Here is a 27,618-nt window from a genome sequence, read left to right as displayed (position 1 = left end):
GTGTACCAAAAACTTTGGTGGTCAACTTTACAGGTCTCATTTCTTCTCCAAACCTGCAAAGAGGACATTGCAGTAACAGGCATGAGATGAGTTCACACACTTACCATTTTATCGGACTTGAGTATACCTTTTAACTCCCTGAGCTGGAGCCAGAAGCCACTCCGCTTCAAGGGATAAAAATTAAAATGTAGTAAATTATCAACAATTGTCCCATGTACTAAAACTTTGAGAATGTAAACTATTTCAGTGAAGCATGTGTTGAAGATTACCAAGATCATTGATATTTGGGATTGTAGCAGAGACAGCTAGGAAACGGATGAGGGATAAAGGACTTGATTGCAATTTGGGATTGCGAGAAAGTATTTTTATTCTGCTGACTATTGCTTCTAGTGCTGCTCCTCGGGGGTCATTCAGTAAATGAACTTCATCAATAAGCACAAGTGCTATATCGCTGAAAAAGCTCAAGCCTCCATCTTTTATCCGGTATCGAGTCACAGCATCAAATTTCTGTGAGAAGGGAGGCCAGACCTGAGCCCGCTAAAACCATTCAAAGATGAGAAACAAGTCCTCCTTGCTAACTAACCTCAGGTGTCGTAAGAATGATGTCTGTGTCCTGTATACTCTTGATACTGTAGTACTCATTATCACCCGTTAGCTCGAGGCAATTTATTCCCAAATGTCCAAGCTTCTTAGTCCAATCCCGAAGCTTTTCTTGCACCAATGCTTTTGATGGTGCTATGTAGATCTTCACAACACAGCATATTTACACATAAGCACTCCAAAAAGAGAAAATAAAAGGACGCAACCTGAATGGATAACATCCCTTAATTTTGTTTTTGAGTTATAAAATGATAAACTTTTATAACAGACAGGATGCAGGATTTCAGTAAAAGCCCATTCACTGATCACAGCAAATATTGATATGTTTTTCAGGTTCTGTTATATGCCAAAAAATGAATACAAATTTATTGCCAAACAGCATAGTACATATATCACATGATTGAGGTCAAATACGACTGCAGGATTTAGATTTCTTCACCACCTAAAGAAGAATGAAATACAGTAGTATATTACCAACATAGCTAAGACAATGATAATCTCGCCAGATGTATCAAACACATCAATCTTGTTGATAATGCTATATCAGCAGAAACCTACTGTTTTAAGGGTCCCCTTAAGATTGGTGAATTTTCCATCGCCACTGATGAACTTAGAGAGAAGCCTCATAATGCATAACTCAAAAAGTACAGTTTTTCCACTTCCAGTTGGTGCAGAAATGACCATGTTTACATCGGAAAGGAAGCATGTGGAAAAGCATTCACTCTGCAATGAGTTGAAGTACCTGTGCACATATCAAAACAGATATAACAACACTGAAATTTCAATAGGAGTCACATGAATGGAATCACAAGCAAATTATAGAGTTCAAATTTGAAGTGATATTATCAGTAAAGCTCATTGGATTTTCCATTCCTTGGGTGGAACTTCTCTAAATATCACATGCTGGTCTCTCAAGTCACCAAGATCAATTTCTTGGTCTGTACATCTAGACTAGTATTGTAATTGTTCGTACAAAATAAATGTCTGCCATTGCTCAAAGCACCCATTCTCATAGGATGCTAATAACTAAGGTATGAAAAGATGATCTTCTTGCATCAAAGTATGATTGCCTGCAAGTCTGTGAACAACAAACTTCCATGTGAATTGAAGTATTGAAAAATGACTTAATACTCAAGTACCTGAAACTAAAAGCGGAGTGAAAAGGAGTAGGTAAGTCGCTCACTGCCTTCAGTGCATAGGTATCCATACACGAACTCATGTTTTCATGACCGAGAATGATTAAAGTCCAATGTGCTAAGATCACAGTTACGACAGGGAGGTTACGCTTGCAAGGATTTGACACGGCAGCAGAAGTAAAATAGCAGATACGAGACAAATTTAGGGAGAAAAAAAATCTACACGCTGGACTTTCCGGATTAAACAGATTAGCAAAACCTGCTGGGTCACAGTTCAATAAATCTTCCTCAACACCAGAGAAACAGTAGATTCCCCCAATTTATGTGAATCCATATCTATTCCGATGAATACAATTTCTCGTTCGTAAATCGCAAATATCTCCACCACTCAGGTTCAGCTGAAATGGCATATTCAGTACTACATGTTCGCGTTCATTTTTGTGTGCGTGAGAGAGAGAGAGTAAGTACCTTGGGGCGTGGGAGACAAAACAGAAACTGCAGTGTATACAGCTGAAAAGTTGAATAAGAAGCTATTTATAGAGTTCGTGGTTGGCGGTGAAGCGGGAAAATGAACGGAGAAGGGATCACCTGCAGCCACGCATTGCTATTACGATGTGGCTGCAGTTAACGCAAAATCCAAAAAATTGGTAAGAATACAAAGGAGAAATTATTTTAATAATATCAAAAAAAATTACACAAATAAAGTTGTTTTGAATTTTTTAAAGATAGGCAGCACCGCGGTTAAAAACCGCGGTGCTGCTATTTTTTATTTTAAAAAAGAAATTCAGTAACATCGTGATTCTGAATTTGGTGTTATTTTTATTAAATAAGAACATTTAAAGCACCACAATCTATCCTTAATTTTTAATGGCACCGCGATTCGAAAATCGCAATAGCGGCACACGATTGAGAATCACAGTGTTGCCTATATCTTCAAAATATTTAAAACAACTTATTTCATTTTTTTCTTTTTTGATATTATTAAATAATTTCTCCAAATATAAATATTGTGGATGTGTAACAATGTTAATGTTCATTTATCTTGTTAGTTATAAAGACTTTTGTGATTCATGTTCTTATATTATGATATAACATGCATTATTTTTCTAAAAGAATTAAAACTATGAGACCTTTAGTTGTAATTGTAAAGCGATGTGAATACTCTCTCACATGATGTAATGATCTCAGAACATAGCATTGCAATCTCTATCGAAAACCAATTCATCACCATCCTTAATCAACGAGGGCCTATTCCGTACCACCCATAACAGTTTACTTATTCGACTATGGATGGCATTAAAATTTTCCTGACAAAATGAAGATGGCATCATGTATTTTCTCATCAAGGATTACCATCAACAGAACTAGAAACAGATAAATCTCTAAAGAATGATTGTTATAATCACATGAGTCAGCTCCTTTTAAGGTCAAGACTAGGAGATTAATACAGACATCTCGAACCTACCAATTTTCATGTACATATGCGCTTAGATCGCACCAGAAACAGACAACAAAAGCTTCATTTTCCTTGCTACTGACTACGCTCAAGATTGTTTCTTCAAGGATGAGGTTGGCATATAATACAGGTCTAGAACGCAAAGACAATTAGGAGCTCAAGTAGCAGCCTGCCCTTCTCTCCTCAGCAATTCCTGGAAAGCCACACAAACATTTTAGAGCTTCTCAAAAGTCCATATGAGAAAATAGTAAAATGCGGTTAGGTGCTATTCTGTTTTTGCATGTTCTTTTCCTCTCTTATCTAAGATGCAATGTCATATTTTCTCATAGCAACAGCATTTTAATCACTGTTCATAACCGGACTATTTTATCATTCCTTCCAGACGACCATATCCAACTGTAAACTAGCAAGATACCCTTCCCGTGTCAGTTGTTAAAGTAAAAAAAAAGACCAACTACAAGATTGTATATTACCAGTTTGGTAGCAGCAACAGACTGGCGCTGCCTCTCTTTCTTCTCACGTTGGCACTCTGTACACCAGCTGGAGAAATCTTTCTGATATTTCCTCAGCTCTCTAAAAACAGAACTGTAGAATGACGAAATCAGAATTGGAAATGTTTATTACAAGTTCAATGAACAGGCTTATAGATTGTTTGGAGATATTCCGTCAATACTCCAGAGAAACATCACCAGCAATGAATTAGTATAGGGGAAAGATTTCACTTTCTGCGATGGCACTACAACGTTCATTTTTCTTTTGGACCAAAAAATATTCTTTTCTAGAATTAACCAGGAAATAGATTCTTAAAGCGTAAGAGTGGCAGATGTATAGCAAAGGGAAGGGTGTTCTTTACCTTCTACACCATAACAACAAGTTAATCCTATTTCCTGATGTGGTTGCTCTAGCACCATGCCTATGGCGACCGCGATGCAGAACTGCACGCCCTGGAAGGTGCGAGTAGTCAAAGATCTCCTACAAAAGAGCCAATAAAAAGTTCAATTTAGTCACTTAATATGAATCTACCAGGTAGACTAGATTTCTGCTTTTAAGATAGACTACTAATCTGAATTCAGGAAAGTCCCAATCAAATCCTAGAGCAAACCCAACAACTTGATAAATGTGAAAGTAATATGAAGGAGGATCATCATCCATTCATAAGAAAAGTTCAACTCCAAGAATGAAACCTGGTTGTTTTCAGGACTTGCTTAATAAAATGATATATAAGGAAAAGCAACATACTATTTCCATGTATGATTAGCAAATAAAGTAAACAAACAAATAAATAAATGTACAAGAAAATTCTACATAGAACAAGCACAAGTGAGTGCTTACAGTGAAACAGGACGTCAGCCTATGAAAAATTTGACTTGTCAAGCTTATGTTAACACTTGACCTTAAGTAAGCTGCAGATAAAGCAACTCACCTCTGACTGTGTTTCTGTATTTACATGTTTCTCACACCGTACGCCACGAAAGAAAAGTTCACCACCAGAAAATTGTTTACCCAAGCAGACATTCAAGGTGACTTCGGAGTCATCCACATGGAAACCTGAAAAGTTAAATTTGTTAAAACACCAAGACTGTCTTGAAAGCTGCATTATCAGTAATAAGATGAGTAAAACCAATTGACCTATGACTACAACTTTTTGAACTTACAAATTTTATTGTTTATAACTTTTATATTTTTCTTAAATAATGAAAAAATAATTCAGAGAATACATGAAAATATTAATTAAGGTAAGTACTAGAGATAGAAAAGAATATATGAAGAGGGAAGAAAAATAAGTTGTCAGGAAAGTTGAAATAAAAGGGGAGATGGCTAGAGAAAACAAGGGAAAACACTACCTAGAGGTAGTTTTAACGGACCATGGACAGTAATTGAATCCTCTTCAATCATTATATGATACAGCACAGAGCAAGGGAATAGTAGTTACATTCAAGAACTGATAGAACATAGAAACACATACACGTATAAAATTGGAAGAAGACTTGGGTACAGTCACTTACCCAGGTCAACATCTCTATCCATCCCATACTCAAGAACAAAACCATGATGAGCATCAAGCGTTGATCCACCTACCTCAGCAAAGAAAACTGCAAACATTTTGGTTGAAGAGGATTAACACGGAAAGTGGAATTTATTCAGAGTCTCAAAATGTGTTCCTACTTGTCATCAACATACTCACTTTTTGATATTGGCCGTATAAAATCTTCCATGAGCTTATCAAGCATGGTTTCCATGCCAAAATCATCAAGAACAGCACCATACTTATTCATTGTATTAGGTCTCATGATTCTGAACTTTGTCTCATGGACCCACTTTTCAAAATTTTCTACCTGAGCAATCAGAATATGATAAGAAAGCATAAAGTCCAAAGTCCAAACTGCTGGGAGAAATTAAGTTAGGATGCTGAATGATAACCAGAAAGAAGGAACTCACCTCAGCTAGCAACATTTCACAGAATCGTGGCTGCAGCATTTCAAATGTAAAGACTCCTGGAGAGGGTTCAGACATTATGTTTCTAAAACCCTGTTCAGTGTTCTCATTGATAGCCTTGAGGAACGAGGGGACAAAAAAGTTTGAAGCATGCATCGTATAAAGCTCCCTGTGTAGGCGCTGAGGAGACAAAGATAATCCTCAATTGTTTGTTAGAATTCTGAACTTACATGACAAAATTAGAAAAGAGAAAGACAATAAGATGTGGATAAAAACAACAAATGGTAACAGCGAATGCTACATACCAATGTCCATAGTTCCCACCCTGAAAGTCATCAGGGTATAAAAAAGTATACCAATATGAAGGCTTTATTAAGTTGATATTTTATCTTTTAACAAGCACTTGATAAGCATTCTCCCGGTAAAGAAGGAAGGCTGTCCACTGCCCTACCAAATCATGCACGCTTCAAGCATAGTAATTATGTTGGTGCCTAGATTTCATGTGAGAGCAAACTCTACAAAATGGAATAAAACCCAATTCCTTCAATGCATGCTAAATTTTCATAACTAGGAAAAACCAAATGTAGAAAAATAAATATAAAAGGAGGCAATATACAGTACTAAATATTCCCTTAATCCCCAGAAAATTAATTTGTTCCAATTTCAATTTGATGTCTCTGATGAAACCATTGTAACATTAAGCAGTCATCAAAGGACCATTAGAGCTGTTATAGGCATATGAGAAATAATGGATATTACTCAAGTTCACAGCATCTGTAATCAAATATTCATAAAATTCATACCTGATAGTTGGATATAATCTTCTGTCTGTATTCTCTATGCTTCTGAATCTGTTCAAACACAATTGTTTTAAATTCTCAATTGCATTGACTTGTGTGGGAATGCATATACATAATGGTATGTTATATCGAATTATATGTATGTAGACCTGCATGCACATACCCATACACACATGCTGCAAAAGAATAAAAGTTGCCATAGAAGAATGTCTGTAACTAAGCTGTTCACAGGGACATGGTAAAGCCAAAGATTCATCCCTGCAGCTCTGGACCCACTATAACCCTATACCACTTTTTATTCACAATTCAACTTGATATGCACAAGACCTAGCAAATTAAGCACATCTCAAGCATGCCCATAATGCCTTCATCTAAAATCATCCACTTCCAAAATCTGAACAATCGGATTCCCCAGAAGCTTCGATTTAGTTGACCATTTCCATTTGGACAACCACGCACATGAATATGGCACTTACACCTAAAAGCTAAAGTACCATCCAGCACGCTGCCCTATCCACTCAATATCAAAAGAAGAATCTTATCATGACAATTAAAATCTTAGTTCCATTTGTTATTGAAACAACACAGGGTCTCACCGGAAAAAATCATGGATCTTGAGTTCTCAGCAAGCTTCAAGAATCGTGGATTTCAAGTCCTCAGAATTTCGTTTTTTTCCCAAAGAATAGATTCAAGAATAAATAGATTCAAAAGCCAATGATTGAAATCAAATGCAGCCTTAAGTTCTACCAAAATCAGTAGCCTGATTTCTTTCAGAATTTTTCACAACGTTTTATTCTCAACTATGTACACGAGAATCAACCCACATCAATCTTAACAGCGTGATCAGTCGCACATTGGCTGTTGTACCTTACTAAAAATTCGATACGTTAACCTATCATTTCGTGGAGACTCACTCATTTTAGGTTCTATAACACGAACCTTGTCCAAAACCAGGGCAAAGCACCACGTGTACATCGAGAACATATCCCACACCCAAATTAACACTCGACATGCACATACTCAACCCCTCTAAACACACATTCACTTAATGCAAATAACATAGAGTGTAATCCACTCACCCTAACGCGCTCGCTCTCGGGGTAGTAACGGACAAGAATCTCGCGCATGTAATTGACCTTCACCTCTCGCGGCTGGAGGAGGAGATTTGGCGGGAGATATCTCTCCAGCGAGCTAAAGACCATCGGGCTGAAATCTAGCTCCAAATCCTCGTAATTATCGGGTCTGTGATCAGAATTCGGGTTCAGCCTCAGCCTGTGCGTCAAGTACGTAGGCGGCGGCGCGATGACGCCGTTCTGCTGCCCCGCACCATTAATACTTCCGTTGGCGTGCCCCGACTGGGAGCCACCAGCCGGGTCAGGTCTGCCGTCGCCTGCCGCTGGTGTAGTTGCGCCGTCGAGAGACATCGGAGATATATAAATCCTTCTGGACGAATGTATGTAAAAGAGGGGGTAATTTAGGAACTAGAGCGACATCTTCGGGACGGATTAGGGTTTCTCTTTTTGCAGGTGAGATGTGGAGAAGATGGTGATGAAGGGATGATGAAAAGCTAGGGTTTGGAGTGTATAAACATCAGGGTTGTACGAACCCAAATGTGCTGCTCAAGGTGACTATCAATTTTAGTTTATACCTATTAGACATTATATACTAAATGTGAAATACGATTTACAATACATAAATTATTCCAAATACGACTTCGATTAATTACTTTAATACAGTACATTATTAATATAATGCGATTCAGTTGCGTTACATTCACAATTTTGTAATTACGCAACATCAAAACCTTCTTAAAATATATAAAAGAAACTCAAAACGACAATAAATTTGACCAAAGTCGATTTATTAAACATTTAGAGGACAATAAAACCATTATTTTCGGCTATATTTATGTTCTAACATGTGACTCGAAACATTAGAAGTAGGCCCAAGTTTTTGTATGTGATCTCTAGTGAACAACCATGCATGCAACAATGGAGGTGACTTAGCATATGTTAGGGATTTGAGCAACAAGCTTGAATTGATGTAGAGTACATGTAATAACCAGAAGGAAGAGATGGTAAACAAGTGAGTGATGCCTTGATGGCCCTTGGCTTGGCTGAAGAGCTTTAGGGTCTTGATTCCCAATTTGGACCTCTCAATTTGATTAGTTTTGTAATGATGTTAGCTTGATGCAGCCTCCACCAACTCTTCCAATAGGGGAATAATATACAATCTACTTTTTATGTGTATTAGAAAGAATATGCATAAAGAATAATATTATATGTGAGGCTAAAAGAATAAATACAATTTCAATTAAATGTATTCGTTTATTATTTTTATTTTAAATATCGGATATAGTTAGAGTCTTTGATCAGCATACAAATTTATATATATTATTATAAAAAAATAAATATTTATTTTGAAACCATACATGGAATAAATTATGATATGCATGGCGTAAAACTCTATTAGGAAATTACAATATGAAAATATTACAATCTTGTATCAATTGATATAGTTATGGTGGTATTACTTATTTCTACTTGTTCTTCTCGGGCATTGTTGGTATAATCTTACAAGTACTAAGTTATCCAAATAAAATTGTCGTGGAGTGATGTTTTTTGCCCTTACAAATTCCATATGCATATGTGACTAGTGTTTGATGATTTTTTTTTTTTTTTATCGAAAGTAGCTTGAGATGTAAGATCGTATACTTTTGAATGATAAAATGTAACAAAATGATTAGATGGTAACTTCTATCATTCATATTGAAAAATAAAATTTATCCTATTTAAAAACTTTTTGTCGCAGCCACATGTGATCTCCTTGAGTATATGTATAGTGAGGAAATGAGAATTACAAAAATGTGTGGGAAGAAAGAAATATAGAGACGCAAGTTGAATACCGAATAGGCAATTGGGGTTCTTTTTTCTTTGGCAGGATCCATAGCACGACCTTGGATCACTCATTCATAGATTCTCAAATGGCTCACAGTTACAACCACCTCTATTGATGATTCAGTGAGTAGAGTGATTCTTTATGATGAGTGGTATTGGCTCCTCATTACAATTTTACACATATTGACTGTTTGGATATGATACACTCCTTACCTATTATCCATGGAGTAACTGATACGATTAGTTGGCGAATGAAGGGTGACATCTTTTCGGCCTAGGCTGCTTACACACTTATTTAGCCATGAGAGCCTAAAGTAAGCTGGTCTTTTTTACTTTTAGATAATTTGAAGATACCTCATAATATCTTTATTCTGTGGCTATCCATACTCGGTAAGTTGTCTACTATGGACAAACCTTGGTTTCGTCATTTGGACGGACATTGTAGTCTATGCAATTGTGGACAGCTTGAAAACCATTCCCATCTGTTTTTTAACTATTGGTATTCATACTGGTGCATCGCAGCTATTTGGAGATGGGTTCGGTTCCCTTGACCACACTATAATTGGGAGTTTGGCGTTGTTTGGATGGCAAGAAGATAGGGAGGCTGCCATATGATCAATGTGCTTAATGAGAAATATTGAGATATCTGGTCTATCATTTGTGGCAGGAGCGAAATCGAAGAAAATTTTAAGACATTGAGCGGACACATGAGACATTGGCTATTATGATGATAAATGAGATTAGACAGCTTATCATTATTGCAGATTTATCTTGATAGACTTTGGAGAATACTTTGGTATTATCATACGGTTACTCCATGATTGTATTATTATAATTTTACTTATAAATTAAATATACACTTATCGAAAAAAAGAAAAGCAAATACAGAGTAGCGTGAGAAAAACATGGGATGAAAAGAAAAATATATTAAAATTAATATTCTGATTATTTTTTTAAAACAATAAATCTAATAGCCAAAAGTTATTACAATATATATATATTTTTTTATAATAGTATACACGACATGCAAAAAGCGTGCAAAATTCTGCAGCATGCAAGAAAAATGGATGTGAAGGTATTTCCAAAATAAAGAAAAAGACAAAAACCAAGCAAAGGACAGCAAGGTAATTTTGTAACCACCTGATACGGAGACGTAGAGCAAGTCATTGTTTGGTAGGTGCTGATGAGTCTGTCTTTTTAGTTCACCAGCGGACTCTCCGAGATAAAGGAGAAAACAACTCATTCCCATTTCTCTCCTAATAAACCCATAGCCCACCCAAAATACACAACACCCTCTTCATTTCTCTCTTTTTCTCTCACGGAGTTGGTTACCGACGCAAACAAAGAGCGATGGCTTGCTCGAGTTTGCTGAAATTGACTGCCTCCTCTTCATCGTGGATCGCAGGCCAGCAGGCAGTCAATCAGCGACCTGGATCGGCGGCGCGGTTCCCCACCCGCCGTGTATCGGTTATCCGTGCTGGATCTTACACGGATGAACTTATCAAAACCGCCGTAAGGAATTTCTCCGTGCTTGGGTGTGGATTAATTGTTTGCTATATTGTTTTGTTCATAGTATTTGCATTTTTCTTCGCTTTGGATGTTGGGCGGCTTGAGGTTTTGTATGGATGTTGTATGTGTTGGTGATCATGGTTTGGAGTGTGTAGGAAATTATTAGGCAAATGTATGGTGTGCAGCTTTATTGGAAAATATAAGTTTCCCTTGCTGTTTGGATACTAGATTTCGTAACTGATTCCATTTCTTGCTCGATCATTTTGTTTATGTTCTACTGAAATGTTACGGATTTTCCTTTTGTTTTCACCTGAGCTATAACCACAATGATTGAATTGCTTTAGTTTACTTCTTGTTTTTGTGGCTTTTAACATGGTGGCTGCAGTGATTGGTAGTTAAAATTCACCATGATGAACGCCAATTTGCTAAATCTTGAAAGCCTATGCCAGAAATTGAAGCGCGTATGTGCTGTAGTGAATTTGTTGAGAGTATTAAATTTATTTTTATATGAAATGGTTAGTCTTCAAATTATATCATTGCGAGGTCATGATGCACGCTGGTACTGCAGCATCAAAAAATATTCTGGTTGACTGCAACTGTTGATTGTTTAATTTAGTGGGATTCCACTTCTCTTCTATTTTAACCCTCTTAAATTAAATTGTCGAAATGGGTTGATTAGGTCTTACTCACGTGCTTGTACTATTCTTTTGGTTGGTGAGCATTAGCTTTTACCACTAGGCATAAAAGAGGAGTGCAACTATATGCAGATTCCATATGGACAATTGTAGCCACCTTCGATTTTTAACTAGGGTCCTATAAAGTTGTGTAACAGCTAGAGTTAAAAAAATACTATCTTTGGCAATCTTCAATTTACTTGTTTATTTATCAGGTCAGTTTTTAATTGGTGCCCTCTTTCTATTAGTTATTTATACGACCTTAAGTAATTTTGGTTGCCTGAAATTCTTTACTTAGCATTTACATTCTTCTCATCTAGCAATCTTTTCTAACATTTGCTCACTATCTCTTTGAATAAGATGCAACATGTACGTGTTCTGACTGTATAATGGCACTGCTAGTTGTAAAATGATAATGCAAAGCCTTTGCTGCTCATATATTAGCTAATTTGTCTCTTTGCTAAAGTGTTTCGTGCTTTGTTTTTGTTGGAGCAGAAATCAATTGCATCTCCAGGTAGGGGAATCCTTGCAATTGATGAATCAAATGCGACATGTGGAAAGAGGTTGGCGTCCATTGGACTTGACAACACAGAAACAAACAGACAGGCTTATAGACAACTTCTCCTGACTACTCCTGGCCTCGGTGAATATATTTCTGGTGCCATTCTCTTTGAAGAGACACTTTACCAGTCAACCACGGACGGAAAGAAGTTCGTGGACTGCTTGCGTGATGAGAATATCGTTCCTGGTATCAAAGTTGATAAGGTGAGCTTAAAATGAATTTTGATTTTTCCCAAATGTTACCAAATCACGTCATATAGTACCTGTGTAAGATCTCCATTGATTATCACATTTCTTAAGAATTTGGACTCCGGATGCCAAGTTGTCAATCTAATTTGTTCTCTTTTATCTTTTCCTTCCATTCCTTTTTTATTTTTTTCTCCTTTGGGACAGGGTTTGGTTCCACTACCAGGGTCAAACAATGAATCGTGGTGCCAGGGATTGGATGGATTGGCTTCTAGATCTGCCGAATACTATAAGCAAGGGGCTCGTTTTGCAAAGTGGTATGCTGTGAATCGTGGGGGATTGGATGGATTGGCTTCTAGATCTGCCGAATACTATAAGCAAGGGGCTCGTTTTGCAAAGTGGTATGCTGTTTTTCTTAATCTATTTACTTCATTTGTTACACCATACTTAGGTCTACTTACCATTTTGCATTTGCATCTGAGTATTTTAGGAGAACTGTTGTGAGCATACCCTGTGGTCCGTCTGCTTTGGCTGTTAAAGAAGCAGCTTGGGGTCTCGCTCGTTATGCCGCAATTTCTCAGGTACCTATTCAAAATTCCATACCGTACTACCCTTCTCTTCTCTTGGAATTTGCTTGACTTGCTACTTCGCTTTTACAACTGGAGTGTAGCCTTGTTTTATACAAAGTCAGATGTTTTTATGTTTCTATACAGGAAAATGGCCTTGTGCCTATTGTTGAACCTGAGATTCTTCTCGATGGGGATCATCCAATCGAGAGGACACTTGAAGTGGCAGAGAGAGTATGGGCCGAGGTCTTCTACTACTTGGCGGAGAACAATGTCACGTTCGAAGGAATTCTGCTTAAACCGAGCATGGTAACTCCAGGGGCTGAACACAAAGAGAAAGCTTCACCAGATACCATTGCCAAATATACACTCACCATGCTTCGAAGAAGAGTGCCTCCTGCGGTCCCTGGAATCATGGTACTTCACATGAACACATTATCAATGATATTACAAATGCTTTGCTGGTACTTTTGGCTTTTATCTTATTAGGTAGTTATCGAGGAATGGGGACTTTTTGAGTTATTATTTGGCTTGGACTTTGTCTTAGTAAGAAACCAAACATAAAAGTTCCTTCACAGTTCACAGGATTTGAAAAAGGATGCCACTTTTGTCATCTAAAACATTATATGGGCCACTTACTAGGATCAATTTCCATACCCTGGTAAAATTACGGATGTGCTTGTTCAGAACTTATCAGAAACTTGCAAGGTTGTACTACGTGTTTCACGTCAATGACTTGGAACACAGTTTCATTTGGTTAATGTACTGCATGCATCAATACTTAAAACAATTATTTGAACAAGTTGATTTTGTTGACTGGTGCTTGTTTCTCTTTTCATAAAAACCAATCCATTAATGATTTTGATAATACAGACTCTTCGCTTGCATCAGAAATGTACCATTGCCAGCCAGATCAGTTATCCTCTTTAGGTGAATTGTTCTTAATCTCAGCGGTCTCTTTGTAAACTTCGTTTCTGGTTTCAGTTCTTGTCAGGAGGACAATCTGAAGTGGAGGCAACATTGAACCTCAACGCAATGAACCAAAGTCCCAACCCATGGCATGTATCTTTCTCCTATGCACGAGCATTGCAAAACACTGTGCTCAAGACATGGCAAGGTCGCCCAGAGAATGTAGAAGCAGCACAGAAAGCACTTTTGGTGCGTGCAAAGGCAAACTCCTTGGCACAACTTGGAAAGTACTCAGCTGAGGGCGAGAATGAGGAGGCTAAGAAGGGAATGTTTGTCAAGGGCTATACATACTAACTGGGGGCTCAAAAGCCCTTAGTTGCTCCCTTCAGTGAAAGACTCGAATGCAATATCCCTTTTCAATCATTTTCTTTCTTGGTCTAAATTACTTAGTTCTTGAATAATGTTTGTAATAAGTTGTCATAAGTGAGAACCAAGTATCCAAACTTTAGCCTGTATGAGGTTGGGATATTGATGAGGACCATGAGGCTTAATGTACCATTATGAAGGAATGTTTATTTAGTATCAGGATGGTAGTGTGAGCTTAATACTTATGCATCTAATGTAACTTTGTACTTGTCTACATTTATTAAATTTTGTGCTCGGTAATGAACCTTTTCATCCTCTTTTTGAATTATTAATTGGGAATTGCTTGTTCCTTTTCCTCCTCTTCAATGAAGATAATCCTGGATAAGCATCACTGGGAATCGAACCAATATCGTGTGATATCCCAAGAAATGCCAATGTATTTACCAATTTCATGAAGGTATAAGCCTTTTGTCGTTTTGAAATTACCAAAAGAAATTGTTACCTAACTTAAAATTGAATTTTAGATATTAGAGTTGAAAATGGATTATTGGTAATGGGAATGGGTAATTGATTTGGGTCTATCCCAGACCTGCTCCCACCCCGCTTGGAGCGGGTTTTGAAGTCTTAATTTGGACTCGAGGTAAATTTAGGTTCTAGTATTTTTAATTCGGATCTATCCTTATACCTTTTCTTTAATGTTTTATATACGTTTACAGAAGATATATTTATACATATATGAAAAGAAACTGTGTATTTTATTTATACTTATAAATAATATAGAAAAATCATATATTTATAATTTAAAATAGTAATATAAATAGTTTATAGGTGTTTTAATGTATGTATAAGTAACACATGTTTTAAAATTTTTAATAGTTAAAGTCTAAAAAATGAACATATGTATTTATAAATAGATTAAACTCTCAATAATTTTATTATTACATACTTATAAAGTAATCGTAGTACTGTTTTTGTAAAAAATGTATTTTCTAATATTTTGAAGTTATAAAATCGAATCTGTAGGGCCGAATTCTCAATTAATATATTTAATCTTATTCATTTCTTTTTCTTTTTTTTTTGTGTCGAATTCTTAATTTTGACAAATTCATCCTAAAATCGATCCCTTATCATTTTTACTCGACAATGTATTCTCAATTAATATACATATGCATATTCAAATCTCATCAATTGTCACTTAAATTATATTTGTATTGAAAGATTTCAAATTCTTAATTCAAATCCTTTCAAACACCAAAAATGGTTTTTGGATTTATTTTCTTTTAAGAAACTACAATTTAGAAAAAATAAAGGAAAAAAGAAACCCAAAATATATTTGCTTGTTTCTTGATATTTGATGATGTGGTTTTCTATGATATTTGATGCAGAACTTTTCTCCTCATATTATGGTGGGGCTCCAGTGGTTCAAATCCCGATAGGTATTTTATTTTTTCATGTTTGGATGAGAGGGATTACTTTCAAATGGCTGATCATTCATTGAAAATAATCAAAATGAATAATCAAAATCACGTGTAATGTTCCACCATTTTAAAATCATAGTTCGTACTCACCACAACTCTGTCATTATTGCTTTCTTGTATATGGGTAGACAGGGAATGCTTTCAAAGAAACTCAAAATAATTTTCTAATTACGCGATATTGTAACCTTTTTAAAATATATAAAAGAAACTGAAAACGGCAATAAATTTGACCAACCTCGATTTATTAAACATGTAGGGGACAATAAAACCATTGTTTTTGGCTATGTTTATGTTTTAACATGTGAATCGAAACATTAGAAGTAGGCCCAAGTTTTTATATGTGATCTCCAGTGAACAACCATGCATACAACAATGGGGGTAACTTAGCATATGTTAGGGCTTTGAGCAACAAGCTTGAATTGATGTAGAGTACATGTAATAACCAGAAGGAAGAGATGGTAAACAAGTGAGTGATGCCTTGATGGCCCTTGGCTTGGCTGAAGAGCTTTATGGTCTTGAATCCCAATTTGGACCTCTCAATTTGATTAGTTTCGTAGTGATGTTAGCTTGATGCAGCCTCCACCAACTCTTCCAATAGGGGAATAATATAGGATTTACTTTCTATGTGTATTAAAAAGAACATGCATAAAGAACAGTATTATATGTGAGGCTAAAAGAAGACATTCAATTTCAATTAAATGTATACTTGTATTATTTTTATTTTAAGTATAGGACACAATTAGAGTTTTTAATCAGCCTATATGTTATTATAAAAAAATAAATATTTATTTTGAAACCTAATATGCAAAAAATTATGATATGCATGGCGTAAAACTCTATTAGGAAATTACAATATGAAAATATTACAATCTTGTATCAATTGATATAGTTATGGTGGTATTACTTATTTCTACTTGTTCTTCTCAGGCATTATTGGTACAATCTTACAAGTACTAAGTTATCCAAATAAAATTGTCGTGGAGTGACGTTTTTTGCCCTTACAAATTCCATATGCATATGTGACTAGTGTTTGATGATTTTTTTTTTTATCGAAAGTAGCTTGGGATGTAAGATCGTGTACTTTTGAATGACAAAATTTAACAAATATGATTAGATGATAACTGCTATAATTCGTATTGAAAAATAAAAGTTATTCTATTTAAAAAGTATTGGTCGCCGCTGCATGTGATCTCCTTGAGTATATAAAATAAAAATGTGGTGTGGATTAAGACAAAAAAAAAATGTGAAAAGAAACAATTGTATAGTGAGGAATTGAGAATTACAAAAATGTGTGGGAAGAAAGAAATATAGAGACATAAATTGAATACTGAATAGGCAATTGGGGTTTTTTTTTTATTTGGCAGGATCCATGGCATGACCTTAAATCACTCATTCATAGGTTCTTGAGTGGTTCACAGTTAACAACCACCTCTATTGATGATTTAGTGAGTAGAGTGATTATTTATGGTGAGTGGTGTTGGCTCCTCATTATAAATTTATACATATTGACTTTTGGGATATTATGCACTCTTTTACTTATTATCCATGGAGGTATTGATATGATTAGTTAACGTACAAATGGTGGCATCTTTTCGGCCATGGCTTCTTACACACTTATTCAGCCATCAAGGCCTAAAGTAGGTTGGTTTTCTCTACTTCTAAGTACTTTGAAGATATCTTGTAATATCTTTATTCCGTGGCTAACCATACTCAGCAAGTTGTCTACTATGGACAAACCTTGGCTTAGTCATTCGAACGGACGTTGTAATCTATGCAATTGTGGATAGCTTGGAAACCATTCTCATCTATTTTTCAACTGTTGGTGTTCATACCGGTGCATCGCAGCTATTTGGAGACGGGTTCGGTTCCCTTGGCCGCACCATAATAGAGGTATGGAGTTCTTTGGGCAGCAAGGAGATGGAGAGACCGCCATATGATCACTGCAACTTATCGAGGATTATTGGGATCTCTGGTCTATCATTTGTGGCAGGAGCACAATCGAAAAAAATATCAACACATTGAGAGGGCACCTGAGGCACTGGCTACTATAGTGATAAATGAGATTAAACAACTTATCATCAGTGCAGATTTATCTTGACAGAATTTGGAGAATACTTTGGCATTACCACACGGTTACTCCATCATGTGTGATTGTAATTTAACTTATAAATTAAATTTACTCTAATTGAAAAAAAGAGAAAGAAATATGGAGTAGCGTGAGAAAAATATGGAATGAAAAGAAAAAAATATTAAAATTAATATTCTGATTATTTTTTTAAAAAATAAATTCAAATAGTAAAAAATTACTACAAATATTTTTTTTTTATAATAGTATACACGACATGCGTGCAAAATTCTGCAGCATGCAAGAAAAATGGATGTAAAAGTATCCAAATAAAGAAAAAGACAAAAAACCAAGCAAAGGACAGCAAGGTAATTTTGTAACCCCCTGATACGGAGAGGTAGAGCAAGTCATTGTTTGGTAGGTGCTGATGAGTCTGTCTTTTTAGTTCACCAGCGGACTCTCCGAGATAAAGAAGAAAACAACTCATTCCCTTTTCTCTCTTAATAAACCCATTGCCCCACAATACACCATAATACCCTCTTCATTTTTCTCTCTTTTTCTCGCACGGAGTTGGTTATCGACGCAAACAAAGAGCGATGGCTTGCTCGAGTTTGCTGAAATTGACTGCCTCCTCTTCATCGTGGATCGCAGGCCAGCAGGCAGTCAATCAGCGACCTGGATCGGCGGCGCGGTTCCCCACCCGCCGTGTATCGGTTATCCGTGCTGGATCTTACACGGATGAACTTATCAAAACCGCCGTAAGGAATTTCTCCATGCTTGCGTGTGGATTAATTGTTTGGTAGATTGTTTTGTTCATAGTATTTGCATTTTTCTTCGCTTTGGATGTTGGGCGGCTTGAGGTTTTTTGTAAATGTTGTTTGTGTTGGTGATCATGGTTTGGAGTGTGTACGAAATTATTAGGCAAATGTATGGTGTGCAGCTTTATTGGAAAATATAAGTTTCCCTTGCTGTTTTGATACTAGATTTCGTAACTGATTCCATTTCTTGCTCGATCATTTTGTTTATGTTCTACTGAAATTTTATGGATTTTCCTTTTGTTTTCACCTGAGCTATAACCACAATGATTGAATTGCTTTAGTTTACTTCTTGTTTTTGTGGCTTTTAACATGGAGGCTGCATTGATTGGTAGTTAAAATTCACCATGATAAACGCCAATTTGCTAAATCTTGAGAGCCTACGCGAGAATTTGAAGAGCGTATGTGCTGAAGTGAATTTGTTGAGAGTGTTAAATTTATTTGTATATGAAATGGTTAGTCTTCTAATTATATCATTGTGAGGTCATGATGCACGCTGGTACTGCAGCATCAAATAATATTCTGGTTGACTGCAACTGTTGATTGTTTAATTTAGTAGGAATCCACTTCTCTTCTTTTTTAGCCCCCTTAAATTAAATTGTAACATGATAATGCAAAGCCTTTGCTGCTCATATATTAGCTAATTTGTCTCTTTGCTAAAGTGTTTCCTGCTTTGTTTTTGTTGGAGCAGAAATCAATTGCATCTCCAGGTAGGGGAATCCTTGCAATTGATGAATCAAATGCGACATGTGGAAAGAGGTTGGCGTCCATTGGACTTGACAACACAGAAACAAACAGACAGGCTTATAGACAACTTCTCCTGACTACTCCTGGCCTCGGTGAATATATTTCTGGTGCCATTCTCTTTGAAGAGACACTTTACCAGTCAACCACGGACGGAAAGAAGTTCGTGGACTGCTTGCGTTGCGTGATGATCGTTCCTGGTATCAAAGTTGATAAGGTGAGCTTAAAATGAATTTTGATTTTTCCCAAATGTTACCAAATCACGTCATATAGTACCTGTGTAAGATCTCCATTGATTATCACATTTCTTAAGAATTTGGACTCCGGATGCCAAGTTGTCAATCTAATTTGTTCTCTTTTATCTTTTCCTTCCCTTGCTTTTTTATTTTTTTCTCCTTTGGGACAGGGTTTGGTTCCACTACCAGGGTCAAACAATGAATCGTGGTGCCAGGGATTGGATGGATTGGCTTCTAGATCTGCCGAATACTATAAGCAAGGGGCTCGTTTTGCAAAGTGGTATGCTGTTTTTCTTAATATATTTACTTCATTTGTTACACCATACTTAGGTCTACTTACCATTTTGCATTTGCATCTGAGTATTTTAGGAGAACTGTTGTGAGCATACCCTGTGGTCCGTCTGCTTTGGCTGTTAAAGAAGCAGCTTGGGGTCTCGCACGTTATGCCGCAATTTCTCAGGTACCTATTCAAAATTCCGTACCGTACTACCCTTCTCTTCTCTTGGAATTTGCTTGACTTGCTACTTCGCTTTTACAACTGGAGTGTAGCCTTGTTTTATACAAAGTCAGATGTTTTTATGTTTCTATACAGGAAAATGGCCTTGTGCCTATTGTTGAACCTGAGATTCTTCTCGATGGGGATCATCCAATCGAGAGGACACTTGAAGTGGCAGAGAGAGTATGGGCCGAGGTCTTCTACTACTTGGCGGAGAACAATGTCACGTTCGAAGGAATTCTGCTTAAACCGAGCATGGTAACTCCAGGGGCTGAACACAAAGAGAAAGCTTCACCAGATACCATTGCCAAATATACACTCACCATGCTTCGAAGAAGAGTGCCTCCTGCGGTCCCTGGAATCATGGTACTTCACATGAACACATTATCAATGATATTACAAATGCTTTGCTGGTACTTTTTGGCTTTTATCTTATTAGGTAGTTATCGAGGAATGGGGACTTTTTGAGTTATTATTTGGCTTGGACTTTGTCTTAGTAAGAAAGCAAACATAAAAGTTCCTTCACAGTTCATAGGATTTGAAAAAGGATGCCACTTTTGGCATCTAAAACATTATATGGGCCACTTACTAGGATCAATTTCCATACCCTGGTAAAATTAGGGTTGTGCTTGTTCAGAACTTATCAGAAACTAGCAAGGTCGTACTACGTGTTTCACGTCAATGACTTGGAACACAGTTTCATTTGGTTAATTTACTGCATGCATCAATACTTAAAACAATAATTTGAACAAGTTGATTCTGTTGACTGGTGCTTGTTTCTCTTTTCATAAAAACCAATCCATTAATGATTTTGATAATACAGACTCTTCGCTTGCATCAGAAATGTACCATTGCCAGCCAGATCCGTTATCCTCTTTAGGTGAATTGTTCTTAATCTCAGCGGTCTCTTTGTAAACTTCGTTTCTGGTTTCAGTTCTTGTCAGGAGGACAATCTGAAGTGGAGGCAACATTGAACCTCAACGCAATGAACCAAAGTCCCAACCCATGGCATGTATCTTTCTCCTATGCACGAGCACTGCAAAACACTGTGCTCAAGACATGGCAAGGTCACCCAGAGAACGTAGAAGCAGCACAGAAAGCACTTTTGGTGCGTGCAAAGGCAAACTCCTTGGCACAACTTGGAAAGTACTCAGCTGAGGGCGAGAACGAGGAGGCTAAGAAGGGAATGTTTGTCAAGGGCTATACATACTAACTGGGGGCTCAAAAGCCCTTAGTTGCTCCCTTCAGTGAAAGACTCGAATGCAATAGCCCTTTTCAATCTTTTTGTTTCTTGGTCTAAATTACTTAGTTCTTGAATAATGTTTGTAATAAGTTGTCATAAGTGAGAACCAAGTATCCAAACTTTAGCCTGTATGAGGTTGGGATATTGATGAGGACCATGAGGCTTAATGTACCATTGTGAAGGAATGTTTGTTTAGTATCAGGATGGTAGTGTGAGCTAAATACTTATGCATCTACTGTAACTTTGTACTTATTTACGTTTATTAAATTTTGTGCTCGGTCATGAACCTTTTCCTCCGCTTTTTGAATTATTAATTGGGATTTGCTTGTCCCTTTTCCTGCTCTTCAATGAAGATAATCCTGGATAAGCATCACTGGGAATCGAACCAATATCGTGTGATATCCCAAGAAATGCAAAGTATTTACCAATATCAGGTGTAAGCCTTTTGTCATCTTGAAATTACCAAAATAAATTGTTACCTAAATTAAAATTGAATTTTAGATATTAGAGATGAAAATGGATTCTTGGTAATAGGAATGGGCATTTGATTTGTGTCTATCCTAGACCTGCTCACCCCGTTTGGAGCGGGTTATGAAGTCTTAATTTGGTCTCGATGTAAATTTAGGTCCTAGTATTTTGTACTCGAATCTATCCTTTTATCTTTTTTTTTAAAAGTTTTATATATGTTTACATAAGATATATTTATACATATATGAAAAGAAACTGTGTATTTTATTTAAACTTATATATAAGTTATAACATAGAAAATTCATATATTTATAATTTAAAATAATAATATAAATAGTTTATAGGAGCATATTTTAAAATTTTTAATAGTTAACGTCTAAAATATGAACGTATATATTTATAAAAAGGATTGAACTCTCAATAATTTTATCATTACATATTTATAAAGTAATTGTAGTACTGTTATTTAAAAAATATATTATCTAATATTTTAAAGTTATAAAATCAAATTTATTGGTCCAACACGCTTTGTCCTAAGTCTGGATCCTTAATCCAATTTTTTCTTTTTTTAGTGGGTCAAATTCTTAATTTTGATAAGCTCGTACCTAAATCCACCCCTTGCCATTCCTATTGGGCAATGGATTCTCAATTAATATACACATGCATATTCAAATCTCATTAATTGTCACTTTAATTATATTTACATTGAAAGATTTGAAATTATGAATTTCAAATACTTAATTCAAATCCTTTCAAACACCAAAAATGATTTTTGGATTTTACTATTTGTTTTCTTGAAAAGAAATTACAATTTACAAAAAAAAAAAGGAAAAAAAAAACCCAAAATATATTTGCTTGTTTATTGATATTTGATGACGTGGCTCTCTGTCAGATTTTACTAACCGCACGTGCGCCTCACGTTTCCCCTTAGAATTTCCGATCATCAGTCTTGCTGTTCAGTTCCATCACCAAATCCAACCATCCGCCTCCGCGGTTGACAATCCGGCTTAGTGCCTAAACCCAACGGAACCGCCACCGTCTTGGCTGCGACACCGTGGGAGCTCATTTTCAACGTTGCATGTACCTCCTTCCGCTCAAATTCTCTCCTTACAGTTCCTACTCCAAAACCCTAAAACCCCATAACGCCACCCCACCGCCACCGCCGCCGCTGCGCCTACTCGTCAGGATGAAGGACCGGCCGCCGTCTCCTTACGGCGCGCTTTATGTACCGCCACACCATCGCCTCCGCTCTGTAATTACCGCTGCCTCGACCACTACCGATTCCAAGCCTACAAATGTAGCCACTTACAGTGATGGTGACGAACGGCGCTCGTTTACTAGCCCAAAAGTCAATAATGATGCTAGTAGTAATAACGTTAGTTCTTATCCTTACTTGCCTCCTCATCTCTATCGGAAGCAACTTCAACAGCAGAAGGAAATTTCACGGCATGATGAGGTGGCGGAAGAAGACTCCGGATTCGAATTTTCGGCACAGCCTGTATGTTTTATGTATAGATACTCAATATGTGTCTCCTTTTGTGTTTGTCTTTTCCGGTAATGCAGTCGAGTTTTTGTTCATGAATGCATTTGGTTGTATTGATGATACATCTTACTTGTGAATTGGATACTTAAATATAATTAAGGTGAAATTAGGTAAGCTTTAATCACAGCGTGGAGCTGGGTTCAGATTTATTCAATGTTTTTATTCTTGTTTATTGTCTGTAATGATTCAGTTGCTATACGGAGCTTGTGAATCTTCATTCACGCAATTGCTATTTTTCTATAATATGGTGGTTTAGGAATGTATTCAGCAGGGGATGCTTTATGACGATAAAAGGGATAGAAACAGAACCGAAATTCCTTGTGGTGATGAGTTTCTTCTCACAAGTGGATTATTAGATTTTACAGCTAGTTGCAACCAACTTGATGGCCGTGTGATTTTCAATTTGTTCTTGATAAGTCTCAGTTGTTTTTTAGGTATAAGACAGTCAATCCCATACAACAGAAATTTACTGATAAGGAAAAGGATGTAGATTCATTTATTGGATTGACCGTAGTCAGCCACATTCCCGGGCTTCCTCGTTTTCTAACTGTCCTAGAGGGTTGCGGCTGCTTCTCACTCATCTTACCTGCTCTTCCAGTCATGGAACCCGATGCCGCATGACCAGAATGTTGTAGATCAATAACAGTGCCTGTCATGAAATTTGTCCCCACAATATCGTAATCTCCTCTGAATCAGCGATGCTGTAATCTGCATGTCCCTTAGCCTTTTCACTTCCACCCAGGATAGTAAGAGGTTTTGGATCAAGCCCAACCTCAGCTATGGTCTCCCTGCACACCATAGATTGTTCTCGATGAGCCACAACCTCAGACTGATAAGGAGAGGAGCGAAGGAGTTTTCTTGCTGGATAAAGCAAGGCAATGAAATTCTTTCACTAGTCTCATAAGCTCTTCGATAAGCTGTTGAGAGTAAAGAAGAATGCCTTTTTACTGTATAATATAGCCAATTATCTTATTCTTATATATAGGTACTCCTGGCCTCTACTCGAAGGTTAGCCCCCTCTGCTAGCCCTGAGGGAAGCGAAAGAAGTAAGGCAAGTGAAAGTTCAACTGACTATAGCTTTTTGACAAGCGGGAGGCTCGATGTAATTGAGCAGATCAAATTGTCGGCAAGCAAGCTCATAATGAACCTACTTTCTGGCGAGTGGTAGCGAAGCGAAAGCGAAACTTCTATTAAAAAATCTCCCTTCTTTTCCCTCAGGAAAGATTGTCAATTCTACTTTCTGTCCCCTTCATTTTCATTCTTTCTTTCCGTAAAAGCAGTTATGGGTTCAAGGCAGTCGGAACTTAAACAGTGAGAGTAGTCGGTGTGGTTACAAGTCCTGGCGATAAATGAAGTGAGTCTTTCTTTTTAGTTTGCCTTTCAAGATAAGACCCTCAAGTTGCTAAATCTTTTAAAGTTTTCAAGTCTAATTAAAACCTGGCTTAGGACAAGGAGTAAGCTTTCAATCTATGAGTAGGTTAAAATATAATCCAAGCACAGAAGAAAAGGAGGAAGGGAAGGTGCCAAGCCTGATTGCAACACTAGTAATGAAAGGAACTAGCTCTCAAGGGGGTGCTAGATTGAGTGTCAGTTGTTTTTTAGGTATAAGACAGTCATCACATACAAGTTTCCTTTTTCAAGTTATCCAGAGTTGTTGTCAAGATATTATCATTCCCTTTTTCCCCCTTCTTGTAGTGGGTCTTGTCATCTTTTTAACTTCTTCCTTCAATTTAGAAGCTGTACTGCAGTTAAAATAACAATGACATCCTTTTAGGACACTTATACATTAGAGAGTTTCCCCCCCTTTCTTGGATGCTGGTGAAAACAGAAATTTACTGATAAGAAAAGGATGTAGGGGTCTTGCTATTTGAACTAGACAAACTATATTAATAACATAAGTTCAGAACAAGTACAAATTCACAGTCCTTGCTAAATAATCATATAATTTGTTCAAAAGTGCATTATCTGATTTAGCACATAGAGGCCCAGATTACCCAGTCCCAAATTAGGGGTAGAGTAGAGGAGAGGATTGATCTTGGTAAAGAAGGGGTATTTCATCTGAAAACATTCGGAGAAAAAATTACTTAAAAATGAACTCAGGTTGGGCTTAAGTTCCTCTCTTGCATAAATATCAGGAACTATTGTACTTTGCCATTGGAAATTCACAATCAGAAAGTTAAAAGTAATAAAATTAACTAGACTGGATTAAGTTCTTCCCAGTGTATGTTGATCATGAAATATTATCTTCTTCCCACTGATTGGAAATTTAGCATCAAAAAGCTCTATAGTGCATGCGAGGACCACTTGTGAAGAGTGTTATCATTTTGGATGGGGATGGGAAGTCACCAAAACATTAAAATATGGTGGTAACGATCAACATACCGTGCTGTCAAAATGTCATTATTTTTCATTCAAAGCATTTCATAGTGTAGTTCTTTTTTGTACCTATTGTTTGAACTTAGATGTTGTTTACTGATTTCCATAGATGTTATTATTGATATTTTGTTTTGATATGTGTGCTTAGGTATGAATTTGGGTTCGGTCTATTGCTTTCATGCAGCGGTTATCGTACAATCTTCTTTCTTTCTTTTTTTTCTTTTTTCCTTTTAACTTTCTTTTTTAATTTCAGGTTGCTGCTTCCTCGGAGAATATTATTGCATGGAAACGGAAGTTAAACACTCTTTTGCGCAGTGCAGATAAGCAAGAGTTGGTATCGAGAGAAAAAAAGGATAGACGTGATTTTGAGCAAATAGCAGCCTTAGCAAGCAAAATGGGCTTATATAGGTACCTCGGGCGTGATTTATATTCACACCTGTAATGCTCAGTACATTTCTTTTGAGCTTAACTATGAAAATGTTTATTTTGCAGCCATCTCTATATGAAAGTAGTTGTTGTGAGTAAAGTTCCATTACCCAATTACCGGTTTGATCTTGATGACAAGCGTCCCCAGAGGGAGGTATTTTCTTGTGATCTTTCACATAGTTGTATTGGATTCAACATAATAGAATTCCTATATTAAGTTTATTTTCTGAGTCATCTTGATAATTCATTTCATTTCTTATCCACTACTAGTGCAGCTATTCAACCTCTTGGTACTTGTGACTTTATAGTGGAATACTTGCTTGTCTCATCATTGTCTAAAAGCTTTCTCAACTTATCTATCAATTGAGCTATGCTCTTCAATCCCCATCCGCCATTCAAAATAAATCAGTATAGGAATAAGAGAAAAGCTAGTGAGAAGAACTCCGAGTTTATGTGTGCACTCCACAGAGTTATCCGGTTACATGTTCCAATTACTTCGAGAATTTTTAGGTGATCTTGCCTCCTGGTCTGCAAAAGCGCGTGGATGCTTATTTTGTGGACTACATTTCTGGGAAGTGTAAGAGTCTGGATACGCTTTCAACATCTAGTAGTGATGCCAATATTGCTGCTGAAGAATCCCTTTTTGAGGAACCAGAACCACTTCCACATAGTAAAGCTGCCATGGAGAAAATTTTCTGGCGTAGAAGTGTACAAATGCGCAATGAGCAGTACACTTGGCAGGTTCAATTTCCTCTAAAGATTGATATGATGAGTTGACTTTATAGAGTTAATATTTATGTGCCCTGTAATTGAAAAAGCTTCCCAACTCTGATGGTTTCTTAGCTGCTTATTGTAGTAATTTGCTATAATTGAACTTTTGATACATCAAGATTCTGTTTTGTGATGCACCCTAATTGTTAAACTGAGATTATAATGAGCAACTAGTATACTATGTTATGAATTCCCAAGTCATGGTGTTGACTTTGATTTATAAAAAACCTGATCCCTATTTACCTCCTGTTTAAAGTCATGAATTTATGATGGTTTATAACTTGGTCCTGCATGCAGACATCTCTAGAAATTGGTTATATTTGTAATATACTAAGAATGATATCATACTTTTGATGTTTTCTATTAATGTAACTTACGTTTTGATTTCTCAATAGATTTCTGTTCTTATTCATCGTTTGTGTAATCTAACAATTTTCTCATTAATATATATGTCCAGTTGTCATTTGTAATTGGAATAGAGAAAGTGACACAGTCATCATCATCTTGTCAATTTTTTTCAGGAATCTCCCGGAGGAAGAAAGATGATGGACTTCCGTTGTAGTCTCCCTGCTTACAAGGAGAAAGACACAATATTAAATGCCATTTCACAGAACCAGGTATTTCAAAATTTCAGGCAATTTCCTTTGCTGATTATTGCTTGGAATTAATACACTGTTCAATAAGTTAGCTTGTTTAATTTGTTGTGTGCTGAACTTCACAGTGATGCTCTTCTTTGTCTTTTTTCGCGTATGGAAGCTATTTTTTATGTGGATAAGCAATGCAGATGTACTCACTGTTGCGAGTCAAGGAGTTGTGGCCCCGTCCTATTCCGATTAATTGGTTATTTCGCATCCTATCCTG

At 36.6% G+C, this 27,618-nt stretch overlaps 5 protein-coding genes across 5 annotated transcripts in view; 3 read left to right on the top strand and 2 right to left on the bottom strand.

Moving 5' to 3' along the window:
- The window catches only part of LOC105162058 (DExH-box ATP-dependent RNA helicase DExH17), a 7,684-nt gene extending 5,373 nt beyond the window's left edge, over positions 1-2,311 (bottom strand). The window contains exons 1-6 of the mRNA XM_020696917.1: positions 1,740-2,311; positions 1,159-1,342; positions 584-745; positions 270-507; positions 128-164; positions 7-53 (exon numbers count right to left, since the gene is read on the bottom strand). Of these exons, the coding sequence (XP_020552576.1) occupies positions 7-53; positions 128-164; positions 270-507; positions 584-745; positions 1,159-1,342; positions 1,740-1,807 (736 nt within the window). The 5' untranslated portion in view covers positions 1,808-2,311. The remainder of the gene's footprint in view (positions 1-6; positions 54-127; positions 165-269; positions 508-583; positions 746-1,158; positions 1,343-1,739) is intronic.
- On the bottom strand, positions 3,067-8,068 carry LOC105160431 (uncharacterized PKHD-type hydroxylase At1g22950). Its single transcript, XM_011077804.2, has 9 exons — positions 7,508-8,068; positions 6,432-6,479; positions 5,632-5,808; positions 5,378-5,528; positions 5,199-5,285; positions 4,616-4,740; positions 4,046-4,164; positions 3,666-3,777; positions 3,067-3,385 (listed from the first exon to the last, which is right to left on the bottom strand). The coding sequence occupies exons 1-9, from the start codon at positions 7,850-7,852 to the stop codon at positions 3,350-3,352; spliced, it is 1,200 nt and encodes a 399-aa protein (XP_011076106.1). The 5' UTR covers positions 7,853-8,068; the 3' UTR covers positions 3,067-3,349.
- On the top strand, positions 10,544-14,411 carry LOC105160422 (fructose-bisphosphate aldolase 3, chloroplastic). Its single transcript, XM_011077793.2, has 6 exons — positions 10,544-10,837; positions 12,004-12,273; positions 12,463-12,572; positions 12,746-12,836; positions 12,969-13,238; positions 13,806-14,411. The coding sequence occupies exons 1-6, from the start codon at positions 10,676-10,678 to the stop codon at positions 14,082-14,084; spliced, it is 1,182 nt and encodes a 393-aa protein (XP_011076095.1). The 5' UTR covers positions 10,544-10,675; the 3' UTR covers positions 14,085-14,411.
- On the top strand, positions 18,081-21,462 carry LOC105160412 (fructose-bisphosphate aldolase 3, chloroplastic-like). The gene is made up of 6 exons (XM_011077780.2): positions 18,081-18,397; positions 19,146-19,415; positions 19,605-19,714; positions 19,804-19,894; positions 20,027-20,296; positions 20,865-21,462. The coding sequence occupies exons 1-6, from the start codon at positions 18,236-18,238 to the stop codon at positions 21,141-21,143; spliced, it is 1,182 nt and encodes a 393-aa protein (XP_011076082.1). The 5' UTR covers positions 18,081-18,235; the 3' UTR covers positions 21,144-21,462.
- LOC105160404 (DExH-box ATP-dependent RNA helicase DExH5, mitochondrial) overlaps positions 22,523-27,618 on the top strand; it is a 13,243-nt gene continuing 8,147 nt past the window's right edge. Inside the window, exons 1-5 of the mRNA XM_011077769.2 lie at positions 22,523-23,139; positions 25,814-25,968; positions 26,053-26,140; positions 26,497-26,727; positions 27,279-27,374. Of these exons, the coding sequence (XP_011076071.1) occupies positions 22,720-23,139; positions 25,814-25,968; positions 26,053-26,140; positions 26,497-26,727; positions 27,279-27,374 (990 nt within the window). The 5' untranslated portion in view covers positions 22,523-22,719. The remainder of the gene's footprint in view (positions 23,140-25,813; positions 25,969-26,052; positions 26,141-26,496; positions 26,728-27,278; positions 27,375-27,618) is intronic.

This window comes from Sesamum indicum, linkage group LG1 (assembly GCF_000512975.1).
Source record: "Sesamum indicum cultivar Zhongzhi No. 13 linkage group LG1, S_indicum_v1.0, whole genome shotgun sequence".
NCBI classification, from domain to species: Eukaryota; Viridiplantae; Streptophyta; class Magnoliopsida; order Lamiales; family Pedaliaceae; genus Sesamum; species Sesamum indicum.
Note: the sequence above shows the minus strand (reverse complement) of the source record. Positions and strands in the feature narration are given on the sequence as shown.

Excerpts from the sequence above, each read along its gene's own strand:
- LOC105160431 (XM_011077804.2), bottom strand. The coding sequence starts at position 7,852 with ATGTCTCTCGACGGCGCAACTACACCAGCGGCAGGCGACGGCAGACCT. Across the intron at positions 5,286-5,377 it reads TATACGGCCAATATCAAAAA|TTTTCTTTGCTGAGGTAGGT; the intron begins GTGAGTATGTTG and ends AAATGTTTGCAG. Across the intron at positions 3,778-4,045 it reads TTGTTGTTATGGTGTAGAAG|TTCTGTTTTTAGAGAGCTGA; the intron begins GTAAAGAACACC and ends GTCATTCTACAG.
- LOC105160422 (XM_011077793.2), top strand. The coding sequence starts at position 10,676 with ATGGCTTGCTCGAGTTTGCTGAAATTGACTGCCTCCTCTTCATCGTGG. Across the intron at positions 10,838-12,003 it reads ATGAACTTATCAAAACCGCC|AAATCAATTGCATCTCCAGG; the intron begins GTAAGGAATTTC and ends TTGTTGGAGCAG. Across the intron at positions 12,274-12,462 it reads CTGGTATCAAAGTTGATAAG|GGTTTGGTTCCACTACCAGG; the intron begins GTGAGCTTAAAA and ends CCTTTGGGACAG.
- LOC105160412 (XM_011077780.2), top strand. The coding sequence starts at position 18,236 with ATGGCTTGCTCGAGTTTGCTGAAATTGACTGCCTCCTCTTCATCGTGG. Across the intron at positions 19,715-19,803 it reads GGGGCTCGTTTTGCAAAGTG|GAGAACTGTTGTGAGCATAC; the intron begins GTATGCTGTTTT and ends TGAGTATTTTAG. Across the intron at positions 19,895-20,026 it reads GTTATGCCGCAATTTCTCAG|GAAAATGGCCTTGTGCCTAT; the intron begins GTACCTATTCAA and ends GTTTCTATACAG.